General features: G+C 36.8%; 1 protein-coding gene across 1 annotated transcript in view; it reads right to left on the minus strand.

The window, feature by feature from the left end:
* map9 (microtubule-associated protein 9) overlaps nt 1-12,362 on the minus strand; it is a 79,640-nt gene that overhangs the window by 25,315 nt on the left and 41,963 nt on the right. The window contains exons 6-9 of the mRNA XM_039752699.1: nt 10,252-10,466; nt 9,513-9,642; nt 6,069-6,322; nt 3,688-3,761 (exon numbers count right to left, since the gene is read on the minus strand). Of these exons, the coding sequence (XP_039608633.1) occupies nt 3,688-3,761; nt 6,069-6,322; nt 9,513-9,642; nt 10,252-10,466 (673 nt within the window). The remainder of the gene's footprint in view (nt 1-3,687; nt 3,762-6,068; nt 6,323-9,512; nt 9,643-10,251; nt 10,467-12,362) is intronic.

Consider the following 12,362-nt stretch of genomic DNA (forward strand, 5'->3'; position numbering starts at 1 on the left):
ATGCTCGAAATACAATAATAAAAATAAATAAAAACAAATGTAATGGCTACAATTCAGAACCAGATCTCTGGGGTGAAAGGAAAACGTGCTAATCATCAAACTATCCCATCCTAGGTGGCGCTGTTTCTCTGTTAATAAATCACATTGTGGCATTTCATGCCACTTTCCATTTTAAAACCGTAACTCTCTTTTCTTTCTTTACCTGGATATTATTTCTAAAATTTGCTGTAAATTTAAAGCAGGAAATTTTTTTTTGCATTTAGATTAAATACAAATCGCAAATCCCAATTTGTTATGCAATTTGAGTCTGCTATGGGGTTACGATCATTAGAAAGAACATGTAAATGTTAAAACTGACTGCGTCTGGATGCAGGACTCTGGATTTGCGAAGCAGTAACAATAACCACAGTGTTGCCATGCCATACACAAATATCACACAAAATCAGCTATTTTAAACATATCTGGGATCACAATGGCTAATGGGATGTGCGTGTTACTTTAAGAAGAACAGCAAGTGGGTATGCATGCTGAAGATTTAAAACTCCGGTTTATCTGATGATCCCACCTATCTATAAAAGACATAACTATTTTAAATGTGGTAAAGAGAGTTGATCCCCTTCTGTGTATGATAATTACATAAGCTGGGACTCTCGAGATCATAAACATAAAAGTGTGCCAAGCAGAAAATGTTCATCAAGGTACAGTTTAGTTTTATTATGAAATCAAATGCTGTTATGTCAATTGTAAACCTACTTGATGTTCACCATTAAACAGATGCTGCATAATTACAGATATGCATATCCCATCCCAGGGTCATGTAAAAAATAGCCATGCCAAGTCATATTATTTGCTGTACAATGGTTTAGTTTGTAGTACTGTGGCACAGTGATTAGCATGTCAAACAGTTTTTTCCTGCCTTGTACCTAATAAGTTATAGACAGGCATTCGCTTCACATATGTGGGATCAGGCTATATGGAAAGACTGTACTTGGTATAAAGTATTTGAAAGATATTTCAATGACAAATGAATGGATCCTGCACTTCAGATAGACAAGGATTGGATACTTGCTTGTTCGGAATATTTATTTATTTTTTTGCTAAAAGGTTTGCTTCCTGAAAAAAATTGAAGTGATTATGGCAGACAGCTTCAAGCTGAATACAATATAACCCTAACCGTAGCCCAATATAATTTCAAAATGACTGCATTTCATAGAAATGTCGAGGAAACATGAAACTAAGTTTTACTGATTTTAGGCAAGTTTAATCACTTAGTGGCAAAGCATTTTTAGCTTAGTTAAACTTCTGAAATGTGTTATCATAACTGAGTTTTGCTAATACTGAGCATCTCATGCTTCTAGTTTGTGTCCAACAATATATGGCCTTATATTCCATTTGCCCCGATTCCGCTAATTCATTATTACAATGTCCTAGTGAAACCTTTACTTGTGATCATCACAAGTGCTAATAAGTAAAATTCACCAAAGCATTTTTTGGCAGTGTATATGCTGTGTTCGCTGATGATCTTGATCACTAATTACTTTAATGGAAATTCACTGCATGACTGGCTTAGGCCAACTTTTCTTTTTCTCCCCAAAAAAAGTGCCCCATGATTCTTTGCAAGGTCAGCATGACATTCCAGGGCAGTAACCACCAATGTTGGATGAGAGAGTGACCACAAGAATAGAACGCTGATCCTAGCAGTGGGCAAACAAAATTAGCAGAAAACTTGCAAATATATTTAAACACAAATACACTCTTAGAAGGAAACTGGAAACGTGTTGGGGCATTTGTGTCTTAAAGGTAATATCTTTCAGAATGGTCTTGTATGAGACCTGTACTGTATGTAATACGTATTACCCAGAGTGCTGTGCAGTTGATGAAAACCAGGAGTGAAGAATCTATGAACTTTAGTGTTTGACTTATTTTGTTTTAGGGATGTGTGTTGAAGAAGAAAGAAAGAAAAAAAAATAATTTCAATAGAGGCGACTACCTGCTATGAATTCTGGAGGAGCAAAAACTTAGTGACAGACAGGAGCATGAATTAACTAATCATCTGCAAGAAAATTTTACTCTTCTGAAATTTAATTCTGTTCATTTTATCCCAGTGGTTGGCACTGCCACCTAACAGATTAGGTCACTATTTCACCACAATAAATCGTTTCAGAATAGTTTGCAGACTCTTTTCTAGCCATCAAGGACACTTAAAAGACTACTGTACCATTATACGGCACTCAAAACTACTGCAGGTTCTACTTCCCCATCGACTTCAGTTCATTTTGCCAAATTCCGAAAAATCCCCCAACTTATCTGTGATTTCAGTGAAGTCAAAGTGAAGCAAATTCAGTGGAGTTCGCTCATCATTAAGAGCAACTGACTGCAGCCAAATTGACAGGAAAGAAGTCTAAGCGTGAATGCAGAAAATTAACCTTTAGCAAAATGTAGATTTTGTATGTGTGAAGCATGTTGTCAGACAGCTGGACACAGTTTGCTATCCAGTAGCTGTCAAGAAAATTCTCAGCAACATTCTTGAATACCTTACATGCGATTTCCTCTGGCCCCACTAGAAGATCTTCAAACCACTTGTCACCGATGATGTGTCTGATTTGTGAACCAACTAAAATAGCTTCATTAATTTTGTTATCAGTTATTCATGAAAACATTGGTCTCAAATATTAAAATCCTTCACTTTTCTTGTTTAGTGTTCTAACTCAATTAATCATCAGCCCAGGTTTAATATGAACAGATGGAGTGGAGCCACAAAGATCTTTGTTGTGTGCCACACGTTTCTGCCCTGGAACCAAATGCTTATGAAGCAGCCAACTGTTTTAATGCAATGATACTTTTTAGCACAGCTGCATTCATTCCTAGTTATCAGTGCTGCTACTTTTAGATCACCACAGATGCTGATGTACTGTATATACATACTATAACATAACAAAATATGAGAGAAAATCCCAATGATAAGCAATTGCAAAAAAATGGAATGTGATAGTAAAATTTAAAGATAATTTTTGTAATCAGTGGGGCAAAACATCTAAGATACACCCAAAACTGTTTAGGAAACCAAAATATTTTGTTGTCCAGTGTTGCTAGAAATGCCATTCTTCACTATACTATTGTGATGCTGTAGCAAAAACCCTCACACCTCAGTTGAGTCTCAAGTAGGTGGTCGACCTCAGCCAATGCTGTTGTGTTGTTCCAGCTAATTTTTTGTTGAACACCAACATGCTTAAAAGATTGAGAGAAAAAGGGGTTGACACTGTCAAGACACCTATGCTTTTGCATGGCTTAACTACTGAAAAAAGGGAAGGGTGTATGATTAAAATAAAGAAATATCAGTTAATCAAGAACTATCAATACGTTGATATTGAACACAGCCCGTTTAATTACCATACTTAAGAGAGAAAGTGATTGACTTGTCAAATTAAAACCTGCATCCTCAGAGACACAAAATGCTGTATTCATTATACAATGTCCTGCAAGAACAAATTGATTTTCCTTTTGGGATCAACAAATCCCTGATGCCTGAAACCAATGAATATACACAGTCAACTTGAGTGCAGATTTTAGCTGTCGTCTGACACCAGAACAACTGTTTTGAAGATGTACATAAAATATTAATGAGGGTGGCAGCACTTATGCTTTTGAAATAAATAAGTATAATTGGTATCATTTAAACTATCTTACCTTTCTTTAGAAACATTACCAGTGTCTGGACTTTTAAATACTAATGCACTATCTGGCTCATCTCCATCTTCATCCTACATTGATAAAAAATAGATAAAATGTTATTTTAAAAGGATCTAAAAAATCCTTAAATTATTGATGATTAACTATGCAGTATGCCTATTAATGGCTCTAGCAAATCTAATAATCATTCTTAAACTTGCTCAATCCAATTAAGAGTCACGGGGTAGCACTTCGGACAAAACAGGAGCCAGCCCTGGAAGGGGTGCCAGTTCATCACAGGTCCCATTTTCGCACACACACTCACACAACCAATTTATAATCATTAGATCATTAGAACAATCTAGACAAGAACAGGCAATTCAGCCCAACAAAGCTCGCCAGTCCTATCCACTTATTCCTTCCAAAAACCCCTACAACCCCTACAGATTCTATTTTTTTCTCCAGCCGTCTGGAGTTTTGTTTTTTTTTTGTTTTTTCTGTCCACCCTGGCCATCGGACCTTACTTATTCTATGTTAATTAATGCTGACTTATGTTTATTTTTTATTGTGTCTTCTATTTTTCTATTCATTTTGTAAAGCACTTTGAGCTACATTTTTTTGTATGAAAATGTGCTATATAAATAAATGTTGATTGATTGATTGATTGAAAAAAACAAGTCGAGTTTTGAAAGTCCCTAAAGTCTTACTGTCTACCACACTACTTGGTCACTTATTTCAAATGTCTATCGTTCTTTGTGTAAAGAAAAACTTCCTAAAGTTTGTGTGAAATTTAACCTTAACAAGTTTCCAACTGTGCCCCCGTGTTCTTGATGAACTCATTTTAAAATAACAGTCTCGATCCACTGGATCCCCTCATAATCTTAATCTTGTTTTGCTTAAGCTGTAAAGGCTCAGCTCTTTTAATTTTTCCTCATAACTCATCCCCTGTAGCCCTGGAATCAGCCTAGTCGCTCTTCTCTGGACCTTTTCTTGCGCTGCTATGTCCTTTTTGTAGCCTGGAGACCAAAATTGCACACAGTACTCCAGATAAGGCTTCATCAGTACATTATAAAGCTTCAGTATAACCTCCTTGGACTTGTACTCGGGAAGTTGATAGCTTACAGTCCACTATAACTCCTAAATCCTTCTCATAAGGTATACACTTGATTTTCCGACCGCCCATTGCATATTCAAACCTAACATTTTTACTTTCTATGTATAATTCTTTACATTTACTGACATTAAATTTCATCTGACACAAATCTGTCCAAGCCTGTATGCTATCCAAATCCTTCTGTAATGATTAAACAGATTCCAAATTATGTGCTAATCCACCTATCTTGGTATCATCTGCAAACTTAACCAGCTTGTTACTTACAGTATATTCCTATCAAATCATTTCTATATATTAAAAATAGCAGCGCTCCTAGCACTGACCCCTGTGGAACACCACTCTTAACATCAGCCAATTCTGACGAGGTTCCTCACACGATCACCCTCGCTTCCTGTGTCTGAGCCAATTCTGCACCCATCTAAAAACATCACCCTAAACTCCCACTTCTTTTAGTTTGATGCCCAACCTCTCAGGTGGCACCTTATCAAATGCATTTAAATTAATTAATTAGCCTAGTACATAGATCATTCTTAGCCCATTTAATCCAGTTTATGATTGCAGAGATCGGTAAGCTATCATAGCAATATTAGCTGCAAGGCATGAATCAGCTCTGAAAAGGGCATCAGTCCATCGTATATGACACACAAACAGATACTCCTACTTATACATGCATACAAAGCCAATTTACATTCACTGATTAGGTGCACGAGGCCAATCAGATACATTCAGACAAAACCAGTTTTGAATTCACTAGTCACATAACATGTAAGTGCCTGTAACCACTTACTGAATTAAACAGGTTTGCGAATAAATTATACTAAATAACATTTCTGGAAACTGAAGGCTTCGACAAGACTGAGTTTGAGAACCACTGATATCAGACTACGGGGAAACACCCTTTTCATAGTTTATGAATGCAGTTTATTAATTCCCATTGGTCTCTTAACTGAAATCCATTAACATTTAGCTGGACTGTTTGATCTGCTCTCAGTTGTGGCATAACAGAAATTCATATCTGTATTTCTATATCACATTTCTGATAAAATCAGCTTGTCCTAAATTGATTAGCATTAGACGTCCAAACCTTTCTGTTCTCATACAGCCATTTTTTGTTTTTTAAATGATATACGTCAGTCATTTTTTTCTTTAGACCCCAGCCAGTTAATAAAGTGCAAAGACAAAGCAGTTAGACGCTTACCAGCTAACTTGGCACTATTTGTGCCAGCAAGTCTTTGCCCTGAAAAATCTTAAGTAATGAACAGTGTTGATTGGTAGAAAATAGTACCTCAGAGCTTAGTGTTCTGTCTTTTGTAATTCCCTTCAGATGTGTAGAACCAAATTTCTTCTTTCTCCTTTCCTCCATGCGGGGTGATGTGCCGCCATTGACGCCTATGACCTTGTCATGCTTAGATAATGCCTTGGACATCTCACTTGTTTCTGTTTTACTCATCATGAGCTCCATTAGAGTTGGAGACTTCCGTTGTACTTCTTTTGCACCTTTATTTTCTTCAGGATCACTGTCTTCTGTATTATCACTATCTGAAAATGTGAGTTATAAAATAATTGTACAGTATATGAATCAGTTAATTAACTGTGTGGCAATATTAACATAAGTCGGTTCCTCCTTGTACCTAATGTGGTCAAGGAGAGGCTCTAACCCTTTTAAACTTTGAAATAAATTAAAATAATTGCCACAAAACTGCTTAATTTAAATTAGCATTGTCTATAACACAAACAGAGCTAGACCTTCTATATATTTTTTAGCTAAAATGAATGGGTTTAGCCTGCACTGCATTGTTTGTGCCCTGGGAGTAACCGGTAAGCCAGCTGGCCTGTTATGTCAGTCACAGAAAAAAACAAAAAACAGTCCAAAGACCCACACCAAAAGCACCAAAAATCCCCTTATTTCTTAAACAGGCCATCAGCATTCTTTCCCAAACTGCCAGCCCGACACAACTCTGAATGGAGCAGACCAGGAGAGGCACATTTACTTCAGAAAAAAAATGTGTTTCACAGCATTTGTGAAATCCACTTGAAAATAAAAGATAAAGTGTTCAGAGTGCATAAGGTTTTAATATCAGAGGGCTTAGTCATAATAGTAGTCAGAATAGAATATCAGAAAGTCATTCACAAAGGAAAGTCCAGAGCCAAATTACTACGATGTGTGCACGTATGTACTGTATATGCACTGTATATCTCAAAACATTCTCATACCAGATCAGTCCAGTTCAGGGTCATGGTTACCCACAGAAGAATAATGGAGTACTTTGAGTTTAAAAAACATGCAACATTTTTTTAGGCACGTAGCCCAATAAACAACCACTAATGATCAGTGACATTATGTGTATGTTGCACCAAAGTGATAAACTTAAATGGAAACAGCTGTGTAGAGAGAATAAAAATGGGCCAGGAACACCCATACTCTAAAGGTGAAGTTGTAGATGTGTCGCTTCAACCTGCAAATTTTACACCATGGCAAAAGAGAACATAGCAACAAGGTACAAGACAGTCATCCTGCATTATCAAGGTCTCTCACAAACAGAAATTTCACATCAGAAAGGTGTTTCCATATGTACTGTCCGAGCTCCTCTGCAGGAACAGAAACCAGCAGGCAAATTTGAGGACCAGAAATGCAATAGTCTGCCATAGAAACAGAGTACAGCAAATGAGAAATACGATCAATCAAGGTTATTTCCAAGCTATCAAGAAAAGACTGGTAGATACAATTGAGACCTTAGTATACACATCTACAGTCTGGAGAAATCTTAAAAGTTACAATCTAAAAGCCAAGGCGGAAATTAAGCCAAATGACTTACTTACAAACTAAAACACAAGGACTGAGGTGTAGAAAAATAGCAGCAGGAGCTGTGGAGTGATGAGTTAAAATGTGAAAATTTTAGTTCTAACAGGGGGTTAGTTTATCCATCAAAGGGCTAGAGAGTAGTTCAGCAGTGAAGGATGGTGCTATCAGAGGTTCTCTGCAGGTCTGGGTCTACTTGTCCACAAATGGAGTTGGTGATTTCATCAAAATTGATGCTCCCCGAGCCAGACTCTTAATTATCTTGCAATAGCCATCAGGATCAGTTTCACCTTCATTCTTATGCATGACAATGACCCCAAACATGCCACCAAAATCATACAAAACTATTCGCTATGAAAGAAAAACAAAGTATCCAGAAGCAGATGGTGTGGTCCCCGAAGAGTCCTGAACTGGACGCCATCAAGCATGTCTGGGATTATCTTTTTGAGACAGAAGCAAATAAGATGGTCAATGTGTGCAGTTAAATTGTGACAAGTTCTTCAGGAGGCCTGGAACAACGAACCACACAAGTAAGAAACTGAATGCAAGTAGACCCAAAGCTGGTGTTAGATTATACAAATTGTAGTCAGAGGAAATATTAAACTTGACAACTGCTCATCTTATGGCAGACATTACAAGACTGAATATAGCAGGGCATGCCAAATTAGACAACACAGCTTTACATTTCTAAAGTATCGAAAGCTTGTCCCTTTTCAGACAGCTAATAACTTTCTGGCTGACAGAGAGAGCTGGAGCCAGAGCCTGACCCCATGCAAAGGTTTGTAGGTATGACGAGTTCAGTCACAATATCGGCCATTTTTTCTGTTCTGTTGTGGTACATAAAACTTGAGACATCAGACAGACATGCCTCTCCTGTTTATGAGGTCCAAAACACCATGTTCCTTATTCCTCATCACTACATTACATGCACTGTACATCTGGCTAAGCACTAATTGGTTGTCACCTCTGACAAACACAGAGTCAGCCCCTACGACTTAAGTCAAAACACCAACCTGTTTAATTTGGCTGGGGGGACTAAGGAAAAAAATTGGACAAGGTCGCCAGATATGTTACATTACATGACTGCCAGTTACAAGAGCACCCCGCAAGTGCCTCCAACTTGCTAAGATTATGGAAATTAAGTCTACGCCTGAAAATCGCTGAAATAGTCGTGTAATGAGACATGGACTTAAGAGAATGCAAAGGTGGTGTCAGACCTTTAAGAGAGCTTAAATAAAAGAGCTGCACTAACTTTCTCTTTCTGTCCTCTGCTGACTATCCACGGGAAATCCCACTAAGTACCGGCGCCATTGATGAAGTCACTTCCAGTCCCGAAGACGTCACTTGCTGACGTCACTTCCGGTCTTGACAACATAACTTCTGGTCACTGCCTTAAAGTCACCATTTTATCAAACTCAAATCAGTTCTGTTTCAGACATTGTACCATTCACAACTCACGGAAAAGATACCCATTTTGCAGCCAGGGATATTATATGGGTGGCTGCCCCAAACCTCTGATGTGTCTGTGTCTTATTGTGACAGTGGTCACATCAAATATTGAATTAATTTCTACTTTGTTTCTGTTTACTGTACATTCTAGGAAGGCAGAGGGTGGCCAACTACAATCCTGCAGGGCCATGGTATTCATAGCATTATTTTTGAAAGCATTCCTATCACATTTCTTCATTAGGAGACTTATTACATTTGTGCAGTTCTATACAATGCTTCAAAACTCAATATTATAATCATGCAACCTATTTATAGATTACAGATATCAGTTTCTATTATGCTTGTAGGAATAGATTGAGCAATTATTTTCATATACACAAACAGTTTTAAATAAACATGGGTTACTTTATATGAATCATTAATAACTTATTAGGGCTAGCTGATAAACTGTCATTTAAAATTCAGACAACATAAACAAACCTTCAAAGGCAGATCCATTGTTTGACTTGCTTAGAATGGACTCAAAGTGTCTGGAGTCTCCTAAAGATGAAGGATATCTACTAAACCTTGAAGATATAGTGGGTGAAGTGGGACTTTTAGGTGGTGAACTCTGAAATGAGAAAATGTGGCAAGATTTTAGATCAGTTTCCAATCTACATGAGATTTAACAAGTTTTTCTAATACAATCTTCAAAAATGGGCATATGAACTGTAACTGTTTAGCACAAGAAGAAAAAAAAATTAAATTACTGTGCAAAAATGACATTACAAACTTAACAGAGGGCACTGAGCTGGCTTAAAGGTTGGTATTGCTGTCACACTGCCATACAGGCATAGTTCACATCTTAGTGCATGTGTGAGGAAAGCGAAGCGAGCAGGGTATATTCTTGGGAATACTTCCCCATCTTTGGAGGCGACTTGGTTGTGCTTTGTTAGTATTTACTGACCAATTGTCACTTTCTATGTTATTTGCTCTGTTGACATTGACATGTGCCATTTAACTTATTTTTGGTTAAAAAAAATGCTGCAATCAAGAATTTAACTTCCCCACTCCAAATGTATCATGTTATCATTCCTACTACCACTAAACAACCAAAGCCAAACTGACCAATCAGATTGCTCACCTGGGCACAACACAGACAAACACATAGACAGTGGTGTTTTATTATACAGTAGAGATTTGTCTACTTTAAAAGTAAAATACTGTATTAGAAAGTAACCTTAGGGCTGGGGCTCTTTAATTTTCTCTGTGTTTCCGATGCAGATGTTGCAGTGCTCCTTGTGGTGGGCGATAAAGGTATGGAAACTGAAGATGTCGCCTGCCTGCTCAGCATTTCCTCATTTGAACCCAAGCTGTCTTCCCTGCTAGGGCTACTTCCTTTCAAAGTTCTTTGCCGAGGCATTGGCTTTGGAGTGTCACCATCTGTTAAACTGCCTGTACAGAAATACACAAGATTCAGGCAAATGTGTTAAATAAACCATTTTTCTCACTCCTTCTTCCTTCCTTAGTATTTTATTGTTTTTTATTTTTAATTTTCTTGCCACTGGTGGTGGTGTTGTTCTTAAATGGTGAAACTTTACTTGAAAGTTGTTAGCAACATCAATGGGGATATGGAGTTTAAGAAAAATCTTACTTACCGAGAAAAATATTTAAAAATAATTCATAACAAACACAGTTGTATAATGTATAAATTAAAAATATTTAAATAAAATTGAATACTCTGCTTGCACAAGAAGCCAAGATGAAGCCCGAGAGTAAAGTTTAACCTTTGCATTACTGCGGCTGAAATGCAACTAACTGCAGCTATCTGCCTCTGCGGTTATTCTATTTTATATCAACAAATGGCCTTTACATCCACATTTTTTATTTTGATGAAACTTGGCATATAAATTACACTTACCTTCCAGAGCTCAGATACATTTTTTGTTAAAAAAAATGCCCTTGGGATATATATGCTTTTATCTTCATCATAGATAGTGAAAAAATGATAATTTATAGTGTTTTTTCCAACCCCAGTACCTGTGCTACGAGCTACCCACTTCACGGCTCTGCCGCTCGCGTATGGGGAAGTAGATGTACAATTTAAACAGACTGTTATTTTCATGGGAATTGTTACATATGCATAATAGAACTAACTATTTTACATTACATTGAGTAATTAACCATAGTAAAAAATGGGAAAATGTAATAAATTGAAAGAAAATTATGTTTTATGTTGCATTAGAGGTATTTGATGCGTTATACGCTTTCATTCTGTTTGGCTTTGAAATTAACACTCAAATACTTTTTAAACTTACACTTTTACTGTAAAACTTTAGTAAAAACAATATTTGGAATTAACATTTCTTCAATATCATATTGAATTTTGATTCTGTATTTGGACTTGCATTGTGACAATGCAATGTATAACTGCCTGTGACTGAATATGTTTTTTTTCTCTCTAATAAATAAACCGACTTTTTCAAATGTTTGTCCCTGTGATTTGTTAATTGTCATAGCAAAAGCTATTCTAACGGGAAACTGTAAACATTTTAAAATGAATGGCATATCAAGATCTCCTTTGGTGTCTAATGTTATCCATGGAAGATGTACTACATTACCTTTCTTGTCGCCTGTTAAAATGTCAGAATTGTTTGACCAATTTTGAATACAACTAATCTTGTCCTATTGCATAGCCCATCACTCATACATAAATTACGATATAACATTGTAATACATCTTTCTTTCAACAGTAATTCGGCCAGTAGAAGACTGGATGGTGTTAACGGTTGTAGATATTCTACAGGATATTGCGAGTTGGTGTCTTCATCTTCTGGACAATCACCACCAACTGTTTCGGCATAGTCTATTGGTATGTATTTAACCAATTTGCCATGTAAATGATCGACAATTTTTGCGTTAATTCATTTGACTTCATCATTTCTCTGTGCTAGGATTGCCCGTGTACTCATTTCTTCTGTTGATAACCCTTTGGAATGAAATTCTTCAATAAGATTTGAACATAAGTGTTCTTTTACTGGGAACGTAAAGTGAGGAAAACGTAAAAATTTACAAGAGCTGAGAGCACAAGAACTGTGTCTGACAAAAGCATTCACACGAATGAGAGGTGAGAGGACCGTGGGTGTGGGCCGTTAACCGTAAATATTTGTGAGGTGGGCGGGACTTGAAAAAGTCTCTAGTCTTGTTTAGTCTCAAGATTTTATTTTATAATAGAGAGATTTTTAGTTAATAAAACAATGAAAGATGAAAGGATGCAAGTAACCATTATTCACACTAAAATGCATATGTATGGGCTACGTTGTCCCATTTCCATGATAACCAACCTAAAGG

This window comes from Polypterus senegalus, chromosome 4 (genome assembly GCF_016835505.1).
Source record: "Polypterus senegalus isolate Bchr_013 chromosome 4, ASM1683550v1, whole genome shotgun sequence".
Lineage (NCBI taxonomy): Eukaryota > Metazoa > Chordata > Cladistia > Polypteriformes > Polypteridae > Polypterus > Polypterus senegalus.